Source organism: Coregonus lavaretus, assembly GCF_964263955.1.
Source record: "Coregonus lavaretus genome assembly, chromosome: 1".
NCBI lineage: Eukaryota > Metazoa > Chordata > Actinopteri > Salmoniformes > Salmonidae > Coregonus > Coregonus lavaretus.
The window spans coordinates 39,601,333-39,629,198 of NC_139988.1; the positions used below are offsets into that span (position 1 = coordinate 39,601,333).

General features: G+C 41.0%; 1 protein-coding gene across 1 annotated transcript in view; it reads right to left on the reverse strand.

The window, feature by feature from the left end:
* Positions 1 to 21,304, reverse strand: part of LOC311127854 (glutamate receptor ionotropic, delta-1-like) — a 481,343-nt gene extending 460,039 nt beyond the window's left edge. Inside the window, exons 1-2 of the mRNA XM_084159745.1 lie at positions 20,923 to 21,304; positions 17,134 to 17,289 (exon numbers count right to left, since the gene is read on the reverse strand). Coding sequence (XP_084015871.1) covers positions 17,134 to 17,289; positions 20,923 to 21,001 — 235 coding nt within the window. The 5' untranslated portion in view covers positions 21,002 to 21,304. The remainder of the gene's footprint in view (positions 1 to 17,133; positions 17,290 to 20,922) is intronic.
* Between the last annotated feature and the right edge of the window lie 6,562 nt (positions 21,305 to 27,866).

The window sequence follows — 27,866 nt, forward strand, 5'->3', positions numbered from 1 at the left end:
GAGGACAAAAAGCTGTAGATCTCTAAGGGGGAATCACATAGAGCCTTTACAAACCATGCTGTCTAAGCTACTTGCCTCCATAAGCAGGGTATTGGGCTCTCACACACCAATAGCTATCCTGATCTAGCTCAACACTAAAGCCTCCATTAGCCTGAACAATAGAATGTAGCCTTTATCTATGAGTCAACAAATCCAATGTGGTTCCAAATTGAAATTTCCTCAGAAAATCATAATGAAAGTTGTGATATTAAAAGGAGATTGTCCCAACAGGGGAAAATCATTAATAATCTGATCCAATAGCTTTTATCATGGATATAAAATGATTGATTTAAATAGTGGCGTTTTATTACTGGGGCTAAAGGGCTGTTGCCCTGGGGTGAAGAAGATTGACTTTAAAGAATTAGAGATAATCTTTTTACACACAGTCGATTAAGACACCACCACAACACAAACATACAACTGATCTGATCTGATCTAGTCCATAAAAACACACTGAGGCATTCTGTCTGAGAGACTATATCCAAGAGACAGAAATGTCCAAAAGTACTATGACAGCATCACACAGTATGATAGTTAGAAAGTCGAGCACTAGCTAAATTAGTAGGCTACTTTAACTCCTAGTGACAACCAGCCAACACACACGGTCTTTACAGATTCCATCATCTACACTCCTGAGAAGAGAAATCCCTAAGGCCACAAACATGCTTCTCCAAGACGCTCAGTCAGAGGCTGTTGTGTATCACTTTACATTAAGTTGTCCCTATTACTATGTAACTACACAGTAATAACAATTGTAACAACATAGTAGTTATATAGGTGTTACTATGTAATTACATGGTAATAAGGTTGTAGCACTGTCAATTATTACACAATTGGAACAAGGAATGTGTAATTACAAATCCACTTGCTGAAGGTTATTCCACATGTGTAATTACTGATGTTATTACAAATGTTCTTGTTAAACTATGTAACTATTGTTTTGTAATTACACGTTTGAAGGTCACCTGTGAATTACCATGTTAATAACTCAAACCAAAATCTGACTTTCTTACATGTCACTAGATGCCACTAACATCGAATCCACATGTAATACCAGGGTTGATACATAGGCTAGGCACACACTGTCATTAACTACCAGTCATTTTCAATTAGTGTATTTCTATGTTATGACCTGGCTCAAAGGCTATACCGAATCAAGTGTAACGTTAGAGCAATGTAGTTACATAGGATATACTTGTAATTATCATGTACCTACCCAGGAGCAAGCAACTTAATGCAAAGTGAAATCCAGTTGGGTATAAGGTCGATTCCACACCAGCCGGAGCGGATAATATTTTTGGTATCTCAGATTGTCCTGGCAATTCTCACATAGGAGCTTAATTGGGAGGAAGGATGTTTAACATGCTTTTTACATTTGTATCACAAACCATTTTTGAGAAAATCATGATGAAATTAGACCTATGCATGCCTCCTGTAAGACCCTATGATCTGTGAACAATACATGATAAAGACAACATCTTGGTGTCATTATACTCCTTGTAGTTTTCTCTCAAATATGGAGTATGTCTAGATTTCTGAAATATACATTTTCACAGTCATTTATTCAACATTAAAAATATGAATATCTCAAAACTACCCTTTTTGATTTTGCTTACTTTTAGACATTGTTTGTAACAATATACTCTTCAAAAATGTCAAATTTCCAGAGTGGGCTCTCTGGTACTTTTAATGATATGACCCATTTTATACATAGAAATTGACATTATAGGTAATTAACCAATCACAGCCTTCCTTTAGGATTGCACATTCAGCAAGTCAGCAGAAGAGGTACAGTGGGGAAAAAAAGTATTTAGTCAGCCACATATTGTGCAAGTTCTCCCACTTAAAAAGATGAGAGAGGCCTGTAATTTTCATCATATGTACACGTCAACTATGACAGACAAATTGAGAATTTTTTTCTCCAGAAAATCACATTGTAGGTTTTTTAATTAATTAATTTGCAAATTATGGTGGAAAATAAGTATTTGGTCACCTACAAACAAGCAAGATTTCTGTCTCTCACAGACCTGTAACTTCTGCTTTAAGAGGCTCCTCTGTCCTTCACTCGTTACCTGTATTAATGGCACCTGTTTGAACTTGTTATCAGTATAAAAGACACCTGTCCACAACCTCAAACAGTCACACTCCAAACTCCACTATGGCCAAGACCAAAGAGCTGTCAAAGGACACCAGAAACAAAATTGTAGACCTGCACCAGGCTGGGAAGACTGAATCTGCAATAGGTAAGCAGCTTGGTTTGAAGAAATCAACTGTGGGAGCAATTATTAGGAAATGGAAGACATACAAGACCACTGATAATCTCCCTCGATCTGGGGCTCCACGCAAGATCTCACCCCGTGGGGTCAAAATGATCACAAGAACGGTGAGCAAAAATCCCAGAACCACACGGGGGGACCTAGTGAATGACCTGCAGAGAGCTGGGACCAAAGTAACAAAGCCTACCATCAGTAACACACTACGCCACCAGGGACTCAAATCCTGCAGTGCAAGACGTGTCCCCCTGCTTAAGCCAGTACATGTCCAGGCCCGTCTGAAGTTTGCTAGAGTGCATTTGGATGATCCAGAAGAGGATTGGGAGAATGTCATATGGTCAGATGAAACCAAAATATAACTTTTTGGTAAAAACTCAACATGTCGTATTTGGAGGACAAAGAATGCTGAGTTGCATCCAAAGAACACCATACCTACTGTGAAGCATGGGGGTGGAAACATCATGCTTTGAGGCTGTTTTTCTGCAAAGGGACCAGGACGACTGATCCGTGTAAAGGAAAGAATGAATGGGGCCATGTATCGTGAGATTTTGAGTGAAAACCTCCTTCCATCAGCAAGGGGATTGAAGATGAAACGTGGCTGGGTCTTTCAGCATGACAATGATCCCAAACACACCGCCCGGGCAACGAAGGAGTGGCTTCGTAAGAAGCATTTCAAGGTCCTGGAGTGGCCTAGCCAGTCTACAGATTTCAACCCCATAGAAAATCTTTGGAGGGAGTTGAAAGTCCGTGTTGCCAAGCGACAGCCCCAAAACATCACTGCTCTAGAGGAGATCTGCATGGAGGAATGGGCCAAAATACCAGCAACAGTGTGTGAAAACCTTGTGAAGACTTACAGAAAACGTTTGACCTGTGTCTTTGCCAACAAAGGGTATATAACAAAGTATTGAGAAACTTTTGTTATTGGCCAAATACTTATTTTCCACCATAATTTGCAAATCAATTCATAAAAAATCCTACAATGTGATTTTCTGGATTTTTTTCCCTCATTTTGTCTGTCATAGTTGACGTGTACCTATGATGAAAATTACAGGCCTCTCTCATCTTTTTAAGTGGGAGAACTTGCACAATTGGTGGCTGACTAAATACTTTTTTCCCCCACTGTAGTTCCCTTTGAATCCATTTTTCCATTCACTGTGTTGGTGGTGCACATAAAATTGATCATACCTTCAGAATTAGCAGAGAGCCCACCCTGGAAATTTGACATACTTGTAGAGTATATCATTCTAAACAATATGTCTTAAAATGAACTAAATCTAAAAGGGTAGTTTTCGGATAATAATATTAATGTGAACATTTTTACTTCAGAATCAAGACATACTCCATATTTTAGAGCATACTATAAGGAGTATAATGACACCAAAATGTTGTCTGTATTATGCATGATTCACAGATAATAGAAACATATAGATCTAAAAAGGGCCTAAAATTGCCACTTTCATTAGATTTTCAAACAAATGGTTTGTGATACAAATGTAAAAAGCATTTCACACATCCTTCCTCCGAATGAATTTTTTATGCCAGAACAATCTGAGATACCAAAAATATTTTCCGCTCCAGCTGGTGTGGAATCGCCCTTATATCCCACTGAGTTTCACTTTACATTAAGTTGCTTTCTCCTGGGTAGGTACATGATAGTTATATCTTATGTAACTACATTGTTCTTACAGTACACTTGATTCGGTATAGCCTTGAGCCAGGTCAAAACAGACAAATAAACTAATTGAAAATGACCGGTAGCTAATGACAGGGTGTGCCTTGTTACATGTGGATTCAGTGGCACCTTGTAGTTACATGGTAATTGTGACTTTCAAACGTGTAATTACAAAACAATAGTTACATAGTGGAAGAAGAAAATCTGTAATCAGCATTTACAATTATATAATAACTGATAGCGCTACAACCTTATTAATATACATAATTACATAGTAACACCTATATAACTACTATGTTGTTACTACAGTTATTACTATGTAGTTACATAGTAATAGGGGCAACTTAAACGGATACGTCAGGATTTTAGCAATGAAGCTCTTTATCTACTTCCCCAGAGTCAGATGAACTCGTGGATACCGTTTCTATGTCTCTGCATGCAGTTTGAAGAAAGTTGCTAACTGGCGTTAGCACAATTACTAACTAGCGTTAGCGCAATGACTGGACGTCTATGGTAACTGCTAGCATGCTAGTAGATACCATAGACTTCCAGTCATTGAGCTAACACTAGTTAACATTGGCTCGAGAAATTACCTCAACTTCCTTCATACTGGATGCAGAGATATAAAAATGGTATCAATTAATTCATCTGACTCTGGGGAAGTAGATAAAAGGCTTCATTGCCAAAAACCCTAAGTATCCATTTAATGTAAAGTGTTACCGGCTGTTGTATTGTTCTTTTTGGAAGTAGAAAATGGAATGAAGCACACTGCTCATTATACTTCTGATTACGCAATTTCACAAAGTGAAATAGCCCTGACATTACTTTCACAGTTTACATTTTGGTGTGGCTCATGTGGTAGCAGGCTTTCTTCTATGAAAGGAGGTAACACTGACACAAATGCATCATTTTCAGAACGTGAGGGAAGCATACAGGAGAACTATAGACCTTTTTGTCAATGACAGACAACAGATGGGGATATTATGGAGTATTTGTCTGGCTGCAGAGCAGTGATATCAGGATATTGAGCATATCAGACAAGAATTTTCCAGACATTCTGCCAGGGCTTTTGTAACAATTTACTATCATTTTCACCACAATTATGATCAAATTTCACACTCTCCCTTCCTCTCCTGCTTAGAACAGATGCAGAGCACGATCTATGCAACAGGTAGACATTGAACAAAACAGTTTGTTCACAGAGAGAGTGGTTGCCATATAAACCATCTATTGATTCACTATATAATCTGTTTCTGAGAAGCCGTCTCCATGCACACCTAAAATAAGAAACATAACCAGCCATTTCCATCAAACACACCTGTTATTGGAACGATTCATGCACTAAGATATTGTGACATTTCTGTTTTATCTACATCTACAACCATGTTCTCCACACTGCAACATGTGCTTGCTACTTGACACATAATGTCTAGCCTCTGACTGTTATTAAAAAGTACAAATTCAGAGTTGTGACTCAAGAGTAGCCATTTTTGTGGTTTTGGAAGGATACGTTATTTTGCATGTATACGCATGGTGGGAGAAAGCTATGTAGGATAGACTGTCTCATTCCTCTGTCCTGTACTATGAATTTGGAGTGGTTGCTAGGAGGATGTTGGCGTAGCAGTGAATGAGGACATCCATCCTGCTGGTTTGGAAAATGGGAGGATGGAGACGATCAGAGATGTGTTGCCCACACTTCTCCCCTCCAGTTAACTAGTCCTGCTCATCACCTCCTACTCATCCACTTGTTTTTCTGTTCTCCATTAAGACATCATGATGAAATACAATTTTCTCATTTCAACACTGAGGTTGTTTAGTTCAGACTTTTAAGCTGCAGCACAGTGAAGGTTTCCTAAGCTTACTTCTTATTTTGCTATGCTTGCCATGTCCATGCTACAGGTCCAATCAGAGTTACTTTGTAGTAGAACTGTGTCAAAGGTGAAGTCAATAAAAACAGTAAGAATCACCCATTATAAAAAAACATTCTGCCTGAAAATTGTGGCCTGTAGACAAATCACTGCCGAATTTACTACTGAATATGGCCAGCAGAAGTATGATTGACTAAGTATGATTGAACCGAAGTGTGATTGAACCTACATTGTTTGGGATTGCAGTTGAGAAACTTTAATCTGACCTTTAAAGCTTGCCTTAGTAGCTAAGGACTGTTAACTCCATGCAGTCATCTGGTCTGTCCATTAGGATCAGCTCTAACGATCGATAAGCTTAGCACAGCTTGCCTGCTGTATTCAAAATGTTCAAGAATCACACAAAGGAATAAGGCTCTAACAAGTTATTTACATTACTTGTATGTATAATGCATGCATACATGTATAATGCAGCATTGTACATGATAATTTAGTCTTAAGACTGTAATATTCACAAGGCATGTAGGGTATGTCTGCATATCCAAAGCTGCTAGTTTGGCAATGATGACTGTGTTGTGTGGGCTATTTGGCCAGTATATGTGAAGTTACTTTACTGCCAGGACATGAGAACCTCTACTGCTCCAAGCAAATACACACACACACACACACACACACAAACACAAACATATAGTGGCTCACACGAGATGCATAGCAAATGACACTTTACTGCAACACTGATTACAAAACGGGGTAAATGAGAACAATGGTATGGAACGTTTTCTGTCTGAGGAGGAACATAATGAGGCCAAAGCTTTAGATGACTAGAAAATGGAAGAAGATGAGCGTACTGTACTTGACTAAGGTAAAATATGAATAATTCACATTCACTTTACAGTGAGGGAAAAAAGTATTTGATCCCCTGCTGATTTTGTACGTTTGCCCACTGACAAAGAAATGATCAGTCTATAATTTTAATGGTAGGTTTATTTGAACAGTGAGAGATAGAATAACAACAACAAAAATCCAGAAAAACACATGTCAAAAATGTTATAAATTGATTTGCATTTTAATGAGGGAAATAGGTATTTGACCCCTCTGCAAAACATGACTTAGTACTTGGTGGCAAAACCCTTGTTGGCAATCACAGAGGTCAGACATTTCTTGTAGTTGACCACCAGGTTTGCACACATCTCAGGAGGGATTTTGTCCCACTCCTCTTTGCAGATCTTCTCCAAGTCATTAAGGTTTCGAGACTGACGTTTGGCAACTCGAACCTTCAACTCCCTCCACAGATTTTCTATGGGATTAAGGTCTGGAGACTGGCTAGGCCACTCCAGGACCTTAATGTGCTTCTTCTTGAGCCACTCCTTTGTTGCCTTGGCTGTGTGTTTTGGGTCATTGTCATGCTGGAATACCCATCCACAACCCATTTTCAATGCAGTGGCTGAGGGAAGGAGGTTCTCACCCAAGATTTGACGGTACATGGCCCTGTCCATCGTCCCTTTGATGCGGTGAAGTTGTCCTGTCCCCTTAGCAGAAAACACCCCCAAAGCATAATGTTTCCACCTCCATGTTTGACGGTGGGGATGGCGTTCTTGGCAGCATTCCTCCTCCTCCAAACACGGCGAGTTGAGTTGATGCCAAAGAGGTTGATTTTGGTCTCATCTGACCACAACACTCCTCTGAATCATTCAGATGTTCATTGGCAAACTTCAGACGGCCCTGTATATGTGCTTTCTTGAGCAGGGGGACCTTGCGGGCGCTGCAGGATTTCAGTCCTTCACGGCGTAGTGTGTTACCAATTGTTTTCTTGGTGACTATGGTCCCAGCTGCCTTGAGATCATTGACAAGATCCTACCGTGTAGTTCTGGGCTGATTCCTCACCGTTCTCATGATCATTGCAACTCCACGAGGTGAGATCTTGCATGGAGCCCCAGGCCGAGGGAGATTGACAGTTCTTTTGTGTTTCTTCCATTTGCGAATAATCGCACCAACTGTTGTCACCTTCTCACCAAGCTGCTTGGCGATGGTCTTGTAGCCCATTCCAGCCTTGTGTAGGTCTACAATCTTGTCCCTGACATCCTTGGAGAGCTCTTTGGTCTTGGCCATGGTGGAGAGTTTGGAATCTGATTGATTGATTGCTTCTGTGGACAGGTATATTTTATACAGGTAACAAACTGAGATTAGGAGCACTCCCTTTAAGAGTGTGCTCCTAATCTCAGCTCGTTACCTGTATAAAAGACACCTGGGAGCCAGAAATCTTTCTGATTGAGAGGGGGTCAAATACTTATTTCCCTCATTAAATTGCAAATCAATTTATAACATTTTTGACATACGTTTTTCTGGATTTGTTTGTTGTTATTCTGTCTCTCACTGTTCAAATAAACCTACCATTAAAATTATAGACTGATCATTTCTTTGTCAGTGGGCAAACGTACAAAATCAGCAGGGGATCAAATACTTTTTTCCCTCACTGTAGTTACAAAGGGCCCGAGGATGCACATTTCACACACGTCTACCTCTTTTTCTCTCCCCCTCTCTCTCTCTAGAAGATGCTGTTTAACTTGTAGTTACTTCATAATGAATGCTCTTTCTTTAGAGAGGTGGAATGATGTACCTCAGATATGTATCCACCCTCCTATGATTGCCAACGAATACCCTAGTTAGTGACATCACAAGAATGGACAGGTGGATAAAGAGGACTGGTTCTGGAAAGTTATTTAGATTTTTTTGCATGTGTAAACTTTCCAGACAAATACAAATCTGGCCAACTTAGTGGTTATAAATCAAGTCAGTGTCCATAAAGAAGCAATGTATGCTCTCATTTGTGAAACATAAAGCATACTGGTTGGGTTGAGTATACCACAGCATGCAACATGCAAAGACATATTATTAATCTCACATTTCCTTTACCAGCAACAATCTGTGAGAAAGACTGAGATAAAATCATCTGTTGTGTACGCGGCTTTTCCACTTGCATTATATACAGTAGCACTTTATGTCTGTAGACATTCATGTGTGTGGCATGACAAAAATGGCTTTTGACTTCAGCCATGACAGGTCTCAAAGCAATGTGTTCTGAAAAAAGACAAGAGTTGTTTTTGCATGTCTGAATGTAATGCGTTTTGAGCATTTGGAAAAGCAATATATAAATACAATAAATTATCATTATTAATAGTATTATGTCCAATGGATTGCATTTTGTCCAGATTTCATCTGCTCCACTAAAAAAAACAGGGTTTTGGTGTTTTAGTGTCAGTCTGGGGGCTTACATAGCCTCATTATAAGGTAAATCTATAATGCCTGGGCAGGAGTGTGGGGACTTGTGGCAGAGTGACACAGTAACAGATGGGCCCACTCACTGATGCTGATTGGAACTGTGTTTCTAGGCGATACCACAGACAAAGGCTCACAAACACTGTCTCATTTGCCTTGTAGTCAATGTGGCAATGAGCTGAACCGAGAGACACAGTTTCAAATGACTTAATATTTTTTATTCCCTAAGGCTCACAAACACTGTCTCATTTGCCTTGTAGTCAATGTGGCAATGAGCTGAACTGAGAGACACAGTTTCAAATGACTTAATATTTTTTATTCCCTAAGATGTCACTTTCCCACCCCCCCGCTCTCCCTTTCCCTTTCCCTCCCTCCCCCCTCCTGTTTACTCTAATAGGATTTACTATGAGGCTTATTTTCCCCTCCTCGTCTTCCGTCCTGGAATGGAGGTGGGTAGTAAATTATACACACTGCCCTCCAAGCTCTTCGGCATGAGGGAGGGGGGTTCCAACAAATGCCATAGACTTGTGACCTGGATGTATAAGAGAGTACATTATATAGGCTGACAGACAATCATAAGCATCCATCTGATTGGACAATCAGTATCGATTTCCTCTTCACCACTTACATCACTATTACAGTTATTGGAGCATTGGTGGAAAATCGGGGGTTTTGGGGTCACAGAAAAGTGAAAACATCTGTTATATTGACGTGCACTGTTCTTACTGCCACATGGAAGAGAAATGCTGGATAATAACCTGCATAAGATGGATATGTTGGTGTTAGTTTAGTAAATCATTTCTACAGACAGACAGGCAAGTACACGTGAATAGATAATATGACAACATACTACGATAAAAATGGATTGGGAATCTTCATACTGTATATGACAAAGTTGGTCCAATTCATCAATAGTTTATACCAGACCTCATACCATGATGTCTATGTTTACCTTCCAAAATAAAACTCAACCTGTAGCAGCGTGACCCAGAAAGATCACCACCCTAAGTGTTCTACTACTATGAAAAGATCTGAAATCCCATTGCAAAGACACATCAGCTGGAGTTTTCTGAACATGCGGAAACTACGTGGGGGGGGGGGGGCTTGAGCACTGATAAGCCTGAGACACCCGAATTAGTGCCTTACAGTCGTTCTGTTTACATCGGAATCCAAAGTTCCCCACTTCATTTCCTGAAAACCTGGCAATTACAGGCCTTGCAATCACCAAGGGAATAGTGGGGGGGGGGAACAAATAACATTGCTTTAAACATTTTCTAAACATTGTACCATACTTTAAAAAGGCCAGTCTGTCTTCTGATACCCACATTAAAAGATTAGTGAAATCCCAGCTCGCGGTGACATTTAGAGAGAAGCCGATGACTCCTTTGAATACAGATCAGAGTAAAAATAAAATTGGCAGCCTTTAAGTCTAATCAACAGTGGTACCAACACGCCAGACCCCAAAGGCAAATCACATTCAAAGTGTTAGCAATTCCTCTATAGGCTGATTCCTTGAGATGACTTACTCAAAGAGAGACATGCAGAATCAATAACCTGAGTGACACAACATATCCCAGTGCACCCAAGGAATGACTGCAGCAGCCCGGGTTTTGGAACAGAGGACAAAGCCTTGTACAGAATGCTCCAGTGGAACACTTTCCAGGGAGGGGAGAGAGGAGGGACAGAACAGTGACCACATTTAGGAGCAGCGGCCTGGACCATAACTCACACTCTCACTCTCAGCTCACTTTGTCTCTCTATTCTCTGACAGGTCCTATGGCGCTTGGCAATGCTGACTCTCTCCATTCCAAAGGGGATAGACGAATTCATATTCTATGGAGTGTCTTTCAGGCCTCAATGTGCTGCAGGTTTGACAGGCACTTCTCTTTGCCAGGCAGCCCCAGAGGTTTAGCTGTGATCTAATCTGCATTAGACTACATGGCCACTACAGCATGAACAGGCACATGCAACACGCACAGGCAAGGCAGCATTCATACATGACAGGACAAGTTGTGAGGAAAGGTACAGCACAAATGCATACGCACACACACCTAGGATACGAACAGTAAATAAAACACAATTTAACACATATACACAGACAAATACACACACAGCCAACTCAGCATGTATAAAGTACCAACACACACGCACATACACGTGTACACATGCTTGCACACTGAACTGCAGCAGGATCACACATACTGCCTCTCTTACTATAGGCTAACTCCTGTTTAACAACTATGCAGTTTGTCATGCAAATCTATACAGCCCTTCTGCAGTGCAGCACTGCGTACTAGTAAACAATGTTATCGGAAAGCCTCCATAGTATACAATGCACCGTTAATGCACAATAAGCAGCATGGCTAAGCCAGTCACAAAAGCATACAGTATAATTACAGGGATAGTGTTAGACATGGACTAAATGAAAGGGTGAAATGTACACCATGGCTGTGACCTCACTTAGCTGATTGGAGCAGTGCAGGTTACGACGGATTGAAAAGAACCATTGGGTAATTAACAGCCCTGGGATGAAATGGCATGATCATTCTCCTCACACCCAGGAAATAGACATAAAAACACAAAGAAATCCATTATGGAGATTTACCTTCACTTAGTAAACCACAGTGACAATAATGGTCAAAGGCAAGCTTTCCATCATGTTTAGAGCGCTGCGAATAATGAGTTGTCATAAGTGGGGAATCTGGTGGGGATATTGGATTGGCCACGCCAACACTCAAAAAGGAGCTATTATTTTAGCCTTTGGCACGTACAGTGGAGGAAGGCAAAAGGGAACCTTACAGTTATTGAAGAAGGTTGGTTTTGTTAAGTTTATAAGTTGACCTTAGCGCAATTAAATTCTTACCTTGGGAGGGGTTCATGAAAATGGAGTTGTATTAGTGGGTGTTGGACGGGGGGGATATTGGTGCAAAGCACTCAACAAATTACTGCATCTCAACTGGGTGACTAAAATAGACCCTCATCTGCTGCAGTGAATAGTTAACGGCAGTTATACTACAAAATAAAAACTTGAAAAAAAACTCTAACTACCTTGTCAATTATCTGATTTTTTGTCAATTTGAGTCAAGTCTCAATTCACCTGAATCTATCATATCAGTCTTGATGTGAAGGATGTCACATAACCCAAACCTGCCATCATTCAGTGATCAACTTAAGGCAAATATGGAAGCTCTCCTCACCTTTTAGTACCTCTAGATCAAGGAGACAAGTATGCTAATGAATACAGCTATGCCACAGCAGTTTTTTTCTCTTATCCTCCTACTGATCTCCTCTTCACTTCAACCTGGACTCAGGGATAGATGTAACATAGTAAATGTAAATCCGGGACTCTCTAATTAGTATGATATGTTACGTTTCGTATGGTATGTATTAATTTGTGGATGTCCATCATCCATTTCGTACGATATGTTACGAATTCCAATTCATACAATATGTTACAAATTTGCGAAACGTATGATATGTTATGAATTCCAATTTGGCTAATGTTAGCTACAGTAGGTGGCTAATGCTAATGTTAGCTACGTGGCTAACATTAGCTAGGCTAGGGGTTAGGGTTAGGATTAAGGTTAAGGTTAAGAGTTAGGTTAAAGGGTTAAGGTTAGGGGAAGGGTTAGCTAACATGCTAAGTAAACTCAGCAAAAAAAGAAACGTCCTCTCACTGTCAACTGCGTTTATTTTCAGCAAACTTAACATGTGTAAATATTTGTATGAACATAAGATTCAACAACTGAGACATAAACTGAACAAGTTCCATAGACATGTGACTAACAGAAATGGAATAATATGTCCCTGAACAAAGGGGGGGTCAAAATCAAAAGTAACAGTCAGTATCTGGTGTGGCCACCAGCTGCATTAAGTACAGCAGTGCATCTCCTCCTCATGGACTGCACCAGATTTGCCAGTTCTTGCTGTGAGATGTTACCCCACTCTTCCACCAAGGCACCTGCAAGTTTATGGGGGGAATGGCCCAAGCCCTCACCCTCCGATCCAACAGGTCCCAGATGTGCTCAAAGGGATTGAGATCCGGGCTCTTCGCTGGCCATGGCAGAAAACTGACATTCCTGTCTTGCAGGAAATCACGCACAGAATGAGCAGTATGGCTGGTGGCATTGTCATGCTGGAGGGTCATGTCAGGATGAGCCTGCAGGAAGGGTACCACATGAGGGAGGAGGATGTCTTCCCTGTAACGCACAGCGTTGAGATTGCCTGCAATGACAACAAGCTCAGTCCGATGATGCTGTGACACACCGCCCCAGACCATGACGGACCCTCCACCTCCAAATCGATCCCGCTCCAGAGTACAGGCCTCGGTGTAACGCTCATTCCTTCGACGATAAACGCGAATTCGACCATCACCCATGGTGAGACTAAACCGCGACTCGTCAGTGAAGAGCACTTTTTGCCAGTCCTGTCTGGCCCAGCGATGGTGGGTTTGTGCCCATAGGCAACGTTGTTGCGGGTGATGTCTGGTGAGGACCTGCCTTACAACAGGCCTACAAGCCCTCAGTCCAGCCTCTCTCAGCCTATTGCTGACAGTCTGAGCACTGATGGATGGATTGTGCATTCCTGGTGTAACTCGGGCAGCTGTTGTTGCCATCCTGTACCTGTACCGCAGGTGTGATGTTCTGATGTACCGATCCTGTGCAGGTGTTGTTACACGTGGTCTGCCACTGCGAGGACGATCAGCTGTCCATCCTGTCTCCCTGTAGCGCTGTCTTAGGCATCTCACAGTACAGACATTGCAATTTATTGCCCTGGCCACATTTGCAGTCCTCATGCCTCCTTGCAGCATGCCTAAGGCACGTTCACGCAGATGAGCAGAGACCCTGGGCATCTTTCTTTTGGTGTTTTTCAGAGTCAGTAGAAAGGCCTCTTTAGTGTCCTAGGTTTTCATAACTGTGACCTTAATTGCCTACCATCTGTAAGCTGTTAGTGTCTTAATGACCGTTCCACAGGTGCATGTTCATTAATTGTTTATGGTTCATTGAACAAGCATGGGAAACAGTGTTTAAACCCTTTACAATGAAGATCTGTGAAGTTATTTGGATTGTTACGAATTATCTTTGAAAGGCAGGGTCCTGAAAAAGGGACGTTTCTTTTTTTGCTGGGTTTAGTTGCAAAGTAGCTAAAAAGTTGTAAGTAGTTGCAAAGTTGCTAATTAGCTAAAATTGTCCATGATGAGATTCAAACACACAACCTTTGGGTTACTAGACGTTCGCATTATACTCCCACCCTTCCACTACGACTAACCACCCTACTTTTGTTTTTGCCTTAAGTAACTTTAAGTAACCATACCAAACACAACATACAGTATCATAATAATTTGAGAGTCCTGGATTTACATTTACTATGTTATGTCTAGTCTATGAGACCAGGCTGTTCACTTTCCTTATTTTCCTCCTCTTCCCACCCTCTTCCTTAGCTGCCACTCATTCTGATCCTTGTTCTCTTCACTCTTCTGCCCAGCCCTGCATGCCTCTTCCTCTCTGGTGGTACACTGGCAGGGTCCTGAGTGGCAGTCACAGTGGGGTGAATGTGAACAAAAGAGCAAAGCAAAGGTCAACATGACCCTACTGTCACTCAACACCCCCCTCATCTCACACACAACCCCAGGCCCAGGAAGGCTCATCGATCCTGGGGCATCATCAACCGGAAAGCCCCTTGAGTTCCAAAAACACCCCCAATCAACCATTCAGAATATAAAAATAGCACTACAAGTGTGGAAACAGTGACTTGGTGTGACAGTGCAAGGGGTTTCACACTGTCTAGGGGGTTTGGCATAGGCAATGACTCATAGGGAAAGACACAGGAGACAGGAGTACGGTGCAAAGAGGCTTTTATTAAGAAAAGGCAAATGAAATCATGGCTCTTTCAGAGCTCTACAGGGTCAGACTTTAAACGTAGAAAACAAAAGCATGAAGTCGACAGAACTAGCCAAAAGCTTAAACGCTGCAAATCATATCGGTCCTAGCCATACCTCGCATGATGTGCGCACTCCAGAACACTCTCCCCGCAGAGTGAGAGCCACACACCTTTAAGTCTTTAAGCAGTCAATTAAAGGGCTGCCACACCCTCGTTAATGGAACCGTGCTCAGCTGGAGCTTGATCCCCTAGCCAGCGTTCTTCATGCTGGTTAGGCTTGGCCTTGCTGCACCACACTTGGTAAGCTTTGATAATAACCTAAGTAAAACATCATAACCAAAGCAGCAGGTTCCCTTTGTAAAGTTATTTAGGCTCACTATCAATCAGCCTTGAAACCCAGTAGACTTTTGTGTTGTTGTTGTATTTGAACTCTTCCTCACTGATTTGTTTGGTTTGCAGCCAGAAATGAACATCTCTTGTCATCTCTTACACTTTGTTTCAGAGCTGGTACCTTATCACCAGCTGTAACAGCAGAACCTCTTTGTTAACAGAAAATGGTTTGCTTTTACATGTTTTGACGACAGGCAGCAACTCTGAATTAGGACAAGATAAGAAAACAAACCTCTAAATAGAAGTCAACCCACTTTTACTGTGAAAAAATGACTACAGTATTAACTTAACTGATTAAGTCCAACATGCAGTAGTTTCCCAAACACTGAGACTGGCTCAGCAGCATGCTGTCAAGTCATAGGACATTAGCTGTAACTCATCAGCTTTTTGACTGGCTGCATCACTGCTTGGTATGGCAACTGCTTGGCATCCTACTGCAAGGCGCTGCAGAGGGTAGTGCGTATGGCCCAGTACATCACTGGGGTCGACCTCCCTGCCATCCAGGACCTCTATACCAGGCGGTATCAGAGGAGGGCCCTAGAAATTGTTAAAGATTCCAGCCACCCTAGTCATAGACTGTTCTCTCTGCTACCTACCGCATGGCAAGCAGTACCGATACCCCAAGTCTGGAACCAACAGGACCCTGAACAGCTTCTACCCCCAAGCCATTAGAATGCTAAATAGTTAACCAAATAGCAACCCGGACTATCTGCATTGACCCTTTTTGCACTTACTTTTTTGACACATACACTGCTGCTACTGTTTATTATCTGTCACTTTATTCCTAGTTATATGTACATATCTACCTCAATTACCTCATAACCCTGCACATCGACTTGGTACTGGTACCCCGTGTACATAGCCAAGTTATTGTTACTCATTGTGTATTTATTATTACATGTTTTACTTTTCTACTATTTCTCTATTTTCTTTCTTCCTGCATTGTTGCGAAGCAGCGCATCCTTTTTACTGTTAGTCTACACCTGTTTACAAAGTATGTGACAAATAAAATGGTATTTGATCAGAAATAATGCATTGAGTTTTCAAATGTAAGACCTGATTCTTATTTCAGGGCTACAGTTTTCCTATTCTGTGAAACATCGTCTTTTGTATTTCTGGCTTTCAACATAGAGAAGGTTGATTGTATAGAAGTTTAATACATCAATTGGTCAATTACATGTTTTTTAATGTATTTCAATGCAGGCACTGTTACTGTAAGAGGTGCAATTGAATGGCCATTTGAATGACAATGAAACATACCTTATTATAGATCAGGTAATACTACTATTTGAGTGCTTTTGTAAGGGAGTAACTATTCAAGGCCATTGTGAAAGGATGCAGTGGACTATAGGTTGCTGAAGGAGAGAGGCATAAAAATATATATTAGACCCCTTGCTATTAGGCCTTGGTTTATTCTTAGGCTGATCATATGAGTATAGAGGTCTAAGACCATAATCACCAGTCTGCACTTTGACTTCACCTTGGTACTAATTTAGACTGCTTTGATATTACACCAAACTATGAAAACAAGAAATGAAAACAGTTTTTAAAAATCAAAGTGCAATGCCCGCAAGTCTTTGACCACGGTAAGAAGATAAGCAGCCCTCGTGCTATTATGCCACTGACGTCAGAACTAACCACAAAATTGAAACTGTGTCCCCAACCCTCCAGGCCAAAGCAATGAAATATAACAGCAAAGCAATCAATTTCTAAAACCATTCTGCTGTATATCACTTACCTTCCTGCACTGCTTGAAATGGGTTGTTCGCCTCGATACGTTTTACAGAGTGGGTGATTTTCTCGCTTTGTAGAATGTCGTCGTTGAGACTTAGGTCAGAAATGGCAAGTTGAAAAATTTCGTCATCCCTGACAGCGTTTTCCTCAAATATGGCACCTGTTGGAGAAAAATAAAATCTATATAAGCTTACTTTATGGAGAGAACATAAACTGTGAACTGTGCCCATGTTTTTTTAAATTCACCAACGGGTTCATTTGATCGATCATTGTAGGCCTATTTGTTTATAAAATGATAATGCAGTTTACACTGAACCACCTTATTGATTGTTCTGTGGTATTTGTGCCATTTGGATGTGTAGGCTAAATATAATTTAGGCTAGGCTACATATTTACTGAAGTGCCTAAACTTGTCAAAAGTTACTGCTGTGATACTGTAGCCACTCTAACACTGGTGGGACTTTAAATGTTCATAAACACTTTCAAAACAAAAACGCTTTCTAGAAATTGAACTTTCGTTGGGTTGGTCTTTTGCCCATTTATTAGCAGCAAAAATAAAAACATAGCAAGGTTTTAATACTGGCAGATGTAATTACCCTGCTCTCCATACCTGTGTGCATTCCCACTTCCTAGTCACGTGTGCCTATAGACATGTGACCAAAGACCCAACATAGTGCCCTCTAGTGTACAAATGAAGTAAAATAAAGACAAAACTATAAACAACACAACAACCACATAAGTAGGCCACGTTCACATTTAAATATAACTCAGTACCACTGTGCACGCTGTATGTAGGCCTATGCACATGTATTCACATTAAACCATTTAATTTAGAAGTTCTACGCTAGTTAATTTTTGTAACAAGCTCTGTGCCATTCAATTGTGCACCTCACCGTGCACTTTCTGGACCTTCGAGAGCGGCAGTAGACCTACACGGTCACAAACGCTGGCTGTGTAGTACTAGCCTACAGCTGTGGAAACTGTCAATAGGATTTATTTCACATATGGACCTGAGAGCAAAAGCTCCTCGCTATTTACCATTTAATTGTGCGCCTCACAATAGGCTACATTTCAGGAACTTGAAAGCGGCAGTAGGCTACAGGAATTCAATACACATCCTATGAAGCTGAGAGCAGAAGCGTGTTGTGGAGGGAAACATAGAGATACACAATCTATATATCTATGAAGGATATAACCTCGAGGAAAATTTGACCTGTGGTTGACCATCGTTGCGTGTCAGTTGCAACTCTTTGGCTGGTGTCTATTGAGGACAGCGTATGGAGGCTACGCTGTAGTACAGTGGATTACATACACACAATGTCATTGAGTGAAGTAATATGACAAACCTACAAAATAAAGTGATGATATACTTCAGAGACATTATTTATCCTGACATTGAAGGCAAATGTAAGCCATTTAAGACATTTACTGTGTGAGTGTAGCTTCCGTTAAGCTACCCAGCACGATCTTTGAGAGAGAGAGAGACCATTGCACTTCAGCTTTTGTCGGACGCATAAATATTTTTTAAAAAGCGAGATAACCCAATACCACAAACACAGATATTCTCATAAACCAAAAGTGTTGTGTAAGACAATAAAAAGTGGCATGATTAATTGTAATGTCAGGGTTATCTGGGTCATCTGGGTTATCAGGGTTATTGGGGTCTATTAAAACCACACCACAATTTCCATGGAGAATGACCCAGAAGAGAGAGAGAGAGCACTTACTGCTCGTATGTGTAAGCAGTGCAATGTGGAATAATGAATGACATGTATGCAGTATGATAAGTACAAAGTAATGGACACATTTAGGGGTATGCAGCACTAGCCTATGTCTTGTTCTTGAAAGGTGGTGCAAATGTGCAAAAGCATTTGTCACACATTATCACTGTGTTTGAGAATAAGCCCATGTGTCTGTTTATATGTTGAGAATATGCCCATCCATTACTCTTGTAAATAAAAAATACCATATATTTGCACACGTGTGTCCCTCTGTGCATCCTTTGTGACTTCTAGAAAGATTTTAACACACTTAATCCCAACATTTACCCAGGTTGTCACTATCATTTTAAAGCCCTAGTTATTTTGATGCTTTGACAAAGTTATTTCTGCAGATTACCCACTGGGCACACACTGGTTGAATCAACGTTGTTTCCACGTCATGTCAATGAAATTGCGTTGAACCAACGTGGAATAATGTTGAATTGACTTCTGTGCCCAGTGGGTATTATTTATTAAAATGTGATTAATGATTAGTTTTAATGTGAAAAAATATATGTCCCTTTATTTTAAGGTCAACAATGTTATGTAAACTGAAATTTCGTTTTAAAATTGTGAAACTATTCCTTTTTAAATAATAATTTAAACAAAGCATTGAACATCTAATAGTCATTTTTACATTTTACTTTTTGTGTCATTTAGCAGAAGCGCTTACCCAGAGCGAATTACAGTACTGAGTGCATACATATTCATACTTTTTCGTATTAGTCCCCTGTGTGAATCTAACCCAAAATCCTGGCGTTGCAATCACCATGCTCTACCAACTGAGCAAAACGGGACTATAGTGAAATCATAGTGTAAAAGCAGGTGAACTGATTGTACTCTTTTCAGCAATTTTCTGGTGTTCTGTGGTGGGAATCTGAGCAGGTTGCGCATAACACGTCAACGCTGTTACCAATAGATAGACAGGCTAGAAAGGTTTTAACAATCTCATTTTTTGGGTGAAGCTTGCATTCAATTGCCACTCCCTGTTGCACACAACAAGATTCCATTCTCTGTCACAAGGGTATTTATGTCTGATTTAAGACAAATTCGTCAACCCTGTGGTCAACCCTGTTACTTTATTTGGTGCTTAATAGGCACTTACTATAGTATTTTTTTTAATTTTTAACCTATTGAGATTTAACCTATTGAGTTAATTAAGTTTAACATGTGCTCTTTATGACAGAATGTTAAAATTAAGTGAAATAACTTTTTTTTTTACCCAGTTGCACTACTCAAAAGGCACCTAATTGGAACTACCCGGCTGTAGGACTAGTTCCGTTTATCATTTGTACATGTATTTTGTGGAGATCGGGCATCAATTTAAATCCCGCCAACTCTTCTTAACATTCTGTAACATGAGTTCATCTATCTCCGCAATACAATCGGGACTCCTGCTTTTTAGGTGTTGGAAAACTCTGGCAGATCAAACATCAAGTATAAGCTGACAGAAAAGCTCCCTCGAGGTTTAGGCTACATAAACCAGTGTAATACCAGAAGCCTACTGCATCTCTCACAATGAAAACCCGTCTATAGTATTGATGTTGCGATCACGTTCCATTGAAAGATAAGGCATGCGGTCGGGTTCAGGAGGCGGAGGGCTTTAACAAACCATGAACCACACATGGGACTATTGTTTCCCCAAAAGCTAATGGAGAAAAGGCACTGCTACTGGTGGAAAGAAAGGTCATGTCTTTGCTAAATGATTGACATTTAAGACATCGATATATTCCATTCACTTGTTAACTGCACTTTCTCCGATAGCCTAAAAACATCATACACCTAGATGGAAATCGAGTTATGTTCAGGAAATTAGCCTAATATTGACTGCATTCAAACTTTCAGTTTACATCTGACGCAGTCAAAATAGATTAGGCCTATTTATCCCGTAAAATATCCCCGAGGCTGCCCTTCATGCTCTACAGTTTTTACGCGCATCGCATGCATTTGTCTCTGCTATACAAAGTCTTGATTCTAGATGTTTCTGCAGCAAGTCTCACTAAAACCCGCGCATAGCTATCCAGGGTGATTACCAATATGAATGATGGAGTCCGCTCCGGCGGAATTGCATTGCAATATCCACAGGGAAAGCCAGATCAACAGTAACTCCATCTCCGGCTTTTAGCGAAGCAGCTCATCCAAGCATTCTCGGCTGTCGGACAATCAAATGGGGCACCACAAACAATGTCCAAAAACGCTGCAAATCACAACTGTCGTTCAGAAGCCTCAAAACGCAGGAAACACTAAAGAAAAAGTTACAACTGTATTCATAACAGGGGAAATAACGATTTAAAACGGAAAGTGAAGGGGAAATAAGGGAAGAAAGGTTGGGAAACCCGTTGTTATATTCAAAGACAGGTAGTGAGCCCGGCGTTCCGTTTTTCGCTCTTGCCTTCTCCAGCGCTCACCGTGTCTAAAAGCATGGCAAGCTGCAAAAATTCTCTCTCTCTCAAATTCTCTCTCTCTCTCGCTCTCTCACACACACACACACGGAGAGACACACTCACATAGCCTACACACACCTTCTAAATAGAGCATTCGCTCGTTCGCCCGACCCACGTGACTGCAGAGACTTCACGTCTCGGTGCTGTCTGGAGAAGCCGTGTAAAATGGAATATGTTCTAGCCGGAGAGAGACGCGGGCAGAGCGCAGTGTTTTTATTTTAGAGTAGCCTACCTGAGGGCTGATAGACAACTATACAGTGTATGCTTGGATGCAGGTTACTAAATGACTGCAAACACAGAATAGCCGTATTAATTGCCGTAGGCCTACACGATAAACATTGGTAGTCTGATCGAAAATTATATGGTTCTACAAGTAAGTTGTATGACCCATCCAAAAAAATGCATTATGATTTACAGGGCATGATTTGATATAGGCTAATGTCCAGAAAATGAAAGAGCAGAGCAACGGCGCCAGAGAAGACGTGAGCGCAGATGTTGAGCCGAAGAAGATCCATAAGGTGATCACCGGTGAAAGGTGATGGATAACGGACAGACGTTTGACAGACATTATCATTCTTCAGCGCAGAAGTTTCGGTCATAGGAAACAGCAAGTGAAAAGCCCTAATTGACTTGGCAACAGTGGGATTTGACCAGAAGTGAGGATTGAGGATTTACAAACATATTATGCAAATTAAGTCTGATGATTGTGCCTTTCCGCGTTACTTGACTGACTGATTGTTTGGTCTCTTCACAAAACGCTGAACAAGCGAATTAATGGGCCACTTCTGTGGCGATATTGTTGAATGCCTATATGCTAATACCTGAGGATAAATGAATCAATGTCATGCCATATTGAGCCGAATCCAATTTTATGCAGGTTTACAATTTCATGGATTTAAACAGGATGGGTTTAAATTAGACTTGACAATTTATTTAATTGTTATTTTACCCACTCACGAGGACATGTGCTGAGAAGAAATCTCAAGTGCAAGATGAATATGCATGATAGGCATAATCTTACAATTAAAGGATATTTCTTGTGATTGAGCATAAACAGAAATATCTCTTAATTGTTTGGTTAGGTCTACCAGGTTCATCAGCTTTCAGCACCACTGAAATGGACAGCGCCTTTGGAAAACGCTACAAGGACCGCTTGACTTGACTGAACTAGGAGTGATCACTTTGTAGATAGCAGACAACTATGCAGGACTTCATGCTGCATTCAAACACTTTAACAATTAAATTGTTTTTTGAATAACATATTGTGTTGTCTAACATATTAATTTGGTTGTAAATCTTAGACAAGACAAATTTCATAATTTCAATGGCACACATAATTTGGTCTAACTTTGTAGCCTACTAGACTGGAACATTAACCAAGCTCGCCCAGCTGTAGGCCATATTTACCTCAATCATTCAACCACCTATACGAATATCATACTGTATGTAATGCCCACCTAACTTCCACCCCGTCTATCCGGAACGGAACAGAGACATCCATGCACCAATGCCTTAAAGTTCCATTCAAATTGCAGCTCACTGCCACTCTACACACTACAACTGCACCTGCATATTCCCTACTCATCTCTCCTTCGTGCACTGAGGAGCATCATAAAACACCAGAATCATTGTATTATTTATTTTTCAGACACATTCAGTGCTTAATTCTGTGACAGGGTGAGAGGAGGGGGAAAATAAATTAGGTTACATGATTGAAGGTTACTGAAGAAGATTGCTGCATGCAGCTTTACTGAGAAATAGCTGGTTCTGTCAACCTCAGAGGATTAAATGATCCCACTCAAGTAAACACCATCATTGATTGAATGACCTTAGCTGTATTAGGACACTAAATTATTTTAAAAGTTGTCAAACTAAGATATACACATTCATAATCTTTGTTATTTGGTCTTCAGGGAGATTTACGTAGAACCTGTTTCCCAGAGCCAGATTAAGACCATTGCTGCACTATTAAGAACTTTCAATAAAGATATTGAGCATGTGTTATGGTTCAGGAGTAGGACCTGCCCATTGAGTCCATTAGGCATATGTGCTGTGCCCAATAAAGTTATCTTCCCCTCATCTAATTTCCAGTAATACAGTACATTCGGAAAGTATTCAGACCACTTTACTTTTTCCACATTTTGTTACGTTACAGCCTTATTCTAAAATTGATTAAATACTTTTTTTCCCTTATTAATCTACACACAATACCTCATAATGACGAAGTGAAAACAGGTTTGTATATTTTGCAAATGTTTAAAAACAATTACAAATAGAAAAACCTTATTTACATACAGTGGGGAAAAAAAGTATTTAGTCAGCCACCAATTGTGCAAGTTCTCCCACTTAAAAAGATGAGAGAGGCCTGTAATTTTCTTCATAGGTACACGTCAACTATGACAGACAAAATGAGAAAAAAAATCCAGAAAATCACATTGTAGGATTTTTAATGAATTTATTTGCAAATTGTGGTGGAAAATAAGTATTTGGTCAATAACAAAAGTTTCTCAATACTTTGTTATATACCCTTTGTTGGCAATGACACAGGTCAAACGTTTTCTGTAAGTCTTCACAAGGTTTTCACACACTGTTGCTGGTATTTTGGCCCATTCCTCCATGCAGATCTCCTCTAGAGCAGTGATGTTTTGGGGCTGTCGCTGGGCAACACGGACTTTCAACTCCCTCCAAAGATTTTCTATGGGGTTGAGATCTGGAGACTGGCTAGGCCACTCCAGGACCTTGAAATGCTTCTTACGAAGCCACTCCTTCGTTGCCCCGGCAGTGTGTTTGGGATCATTGTCATGCTGAAAGACCCAGCCACGTTTCATCTTCAATGCCCTTGCTGATGGAAGGAGGTTTTCACTCAAAATCTCACGATACATGGCCCCATTCATTCTTTCCTTTACACGGATCAGTCGTCCTGGTCCCTTTGCAGAAAAACAGCCCCAAAGCATGATGTTTCCACCCCCATGCTTCACAGTAGGTATGGTGTTCTTTGGATGCAACTCAGCATTCTTTGTCCTCCAAACATGACGAGTTGAGTTTTTACCAAAAAGTTATATTTTGGTTTAATCTGACCATATGTCATTCACCCAATCCTCTTCTGGATCATCCAAATGCACTCTAGCAAACTTCAGATGGGCCTGGACATGTACTGGCTTAAGCAGGGGGACACGTCTGGCACTGCAGGATTTGAGTCCCTGGCGGCGTAGTGTGTTACTGATGGTAGGCTTTGTTACTTTGGTCCCAGCTCTCTGCAGGTCATTCACTAGGTCCCCCCGTGTGGTTCTGGGATTTTTGCTCACCGTTCTTGTGATCATTTTGACCCCATGGGGTGAGATCTTGCGTGGAGCCCCAGATCGAGGGAGATTATCAGTGGTCTTGTATGTCTTCCATTTCCTAATAATTGCTCCCACAGTTGATTTCTTCAAACCAAGCTGCTTACCTATTGCAGATTCAGTCTTCCCAGCCTGGTGCAGGTCTACAATTTTGTTTCTGGTGTCCTTTGACAGCTCTTTGGTCTTGGCCATAGTGGAGTTTGGAGTGTGACTGTTTGAGGTTGTGGACAGGTGTCTTTTATACTGATAACAAGTTCAAACAGGTGCCATTAATACAGGTAACGAGTGGAGGACAGAGGAGCCTCTTAAAGAAGAAGTTACAGGTCTGTGAGAGCCAGAAATCTTGCTTGTTTGTAGGTAACCAAATACTTATTTTCCACCATCATTTGCTAATAAATTCATAAAAAATCCTACAATGTGATTTTCTGGAGAAAAAAAATCTCAATTTGTCTGTCATAGTTGACGTGTACCTATGATGAAAATTACAGGCCTCTCTCATCTTTTTAAGTGGGAGAACTTGCACAATTGGTGGCTGACTAAATACTTTTTTTCCCCACTGTAAGTATTCAGACCCTTTGCTATGAGACACGAAATTGAGCTCAGGTGCATACTGTTTCCATTGATCATCCTTGTGATGTTTCTACAACTTGATTGGAGGCCACCTGTTGTAAATTCAATTGATTGGACATGATTTGGACAGGCACACGCCTGTCTATATAAGATCCCACCGTTGACAGTGCATGTCAGAGCAAAAACCAAGCCATGAGGTCAAAGGAATTGTCCGTAGAGCTCTGAGACAGGATCACAGTTCGGGGGAAAGGTACCAAAACATTTCTGCAGCATTGAAGGTCCCAAAGAACACAGTGGCCTCCATCATTCTTAAATGGAAAAAGTTTGGAACCACCAAGACTCTTCCTAGAGCTGGCCGCCTGGCCAAAATGAGAAATCGAGGGAGAAGGGCCTTGGTCAGGGAGGTGACCAAGAACCCGATGGTCACTCTGACAGAGCTACAGATTTCCTCTGTGGAGATTGCCAGATGGAAGCCCCTCCTCAGTAAAAGGCACATGACAGCCCGCTTGGAGTTTGCCAAAAGGCACCTAAAGGACTCTCATACCATGAGAAACAAGATTCTCTGGTCTGATGAAACCAAGAGTGAACTCTTTGGCCTGAATGCCAAGCGTCACGTCTGGAGGAAACCTGGCACCATCCCTACGGTGAAACATGGTGGTGGCAGCATCATGCTGTGGGGAAGTTTTTCAGCGGCAGGGACTGGGAGGCTAGTCAGGATCGAGGGAAAGATGAATTGATAAATTGATAAATTGATAAAAACCTGTTTTTGTCATTATGGGGTATTGTATGTAGATTGATGAGGGAAAAATAATCATTTTATCCATTTTAGAATAAGGCTGTAACTTAACAAAATGTGGGAAAAAATCAAGGGGTCTGAAAACTTTCCGAACGCGCTGTACATGAATGGACAACATGTAGTTGCTCACCAATTACACATATCAATAGATCAGTGGTAAAGAGAGAGTGGAGTATGGAAATGTTTTATGATAAGTAAGAAATATTCATGGCTACTTAAATTAGCGATGTCTGACTCATTTAACATGTCTGTGAGAGGCACTGGAATCATCAAAGGAATCAGAGGAAGCCTACAGTATCCACACCCCGTCTATGAATTTTAAACATGTAAAGTGTAAGAGACATGCAATTAGAGGTACAACATAAGAAAGAATACAACTGACTCTAATGACACTTGCCTGTATGCATGTACATGGCATGGGAATGTTATTTCCATCAATCAAAAGAGTAGTGGGGTATAATATATTCTGTTTGTTAAGCTACTTCATATGCAACCGATTCTATTTCATGTCTGTATACAGTGAGGGAAACAAAGTATTTGATCCCCTGCTGATTTTGTACGTTTGCCCAATGACAAAGAAATGATCAGTCTATAATTTTAATGGTAGGTTTATTTGAACAGTGAGAGACAGAATAACAACAAAAAAATCCAGAAAAATGCATGTAAAAAAATGTTATAAATTGATTTGCATTTTAATGAGGGAAATGCAATTGCAATGATCATGAGAACGGTGAGGAATCAGCCCAGAACTACACGGCAGGATCTTGTCAATGATCTCAAGGCAGCTGGGACCATAGTCACCAAGAAAACAATTGGTAACACACTACGCCGTGAAGGACTGAAATCCTGCAGCACCCGCAAGGTCCCCCTGCTCAAGAAAGCACATATACAGGCCCGTCTGAAGTTTGCCAATGAACATCTGAATGATTCAGAGGAGAACTGGGTGAAAGTGTTGTGGTCAGATGAGACCAAAATCGACCTCTTTGGCATCAACTCAACTCGCCGTGTTTGGAGGAGGGGGAATACTGCCTATGACCCCAAGAACACCATCCCCACCATCAAACATGGAGGTGGAAACATTATGCTTTGGGGGTGTTTTTCTGCTAAGGGTACAGGACAACTTCACCGCATCAAAGGGACGATGGACAGGGCCATGTAGCGTCAAATCTTGGGTGAGAACCTCCTTCCCTCAGCCAGGGCATTGAAAATGGGTCGTGGATGGGTATTCCAGCATAACAATGACCCAAAACACACGGCCAAGGCAACAAAGGAGTGGCTCAAGAAGAAGCACATTAAGGTCCTGGAGTGGCCTAGCCAGTCTCCAGACCTTAATCCCATAGAAAATCTGTGGAGGGAGCTGAAGGTTCGAGTTGCTAAACGTCAGCCTCGAAACCTTAATGACTTGGAGAAGATCTGCAAAGAGGAGTGGGACAGAATCGCTCCTGAGATTTGTGCAAACCTGGTGGCCAACTACAAGAAACGTCTGACCTCTGTGATTGCCAACAAGGGCAATTGCAGAGGGGTCAAATACTTATTTCCCTCATTAAAATGCAAATCAATTTATAACATTTTTTACATGCGTTTTTCTGGATTTTTTTGTTGTTATTCTGTCTCTCACTCTTAACAAAAAAATCCAGAGAAACGCATATGAAAAATGTTATAAATTGATTTGCATTTTAATGAGGGAAATAAGTATAGACTGATCATGTCTTTGTCAGTGGGCAAACGTACAAAATCAGCAGGGGATCAAATACTTTTTTCCCTCACTGTAGGTTTTTTAAATCAAAATCCATTTGTATCCAAGCAGTGCACCGTGGTTAATAATCTCA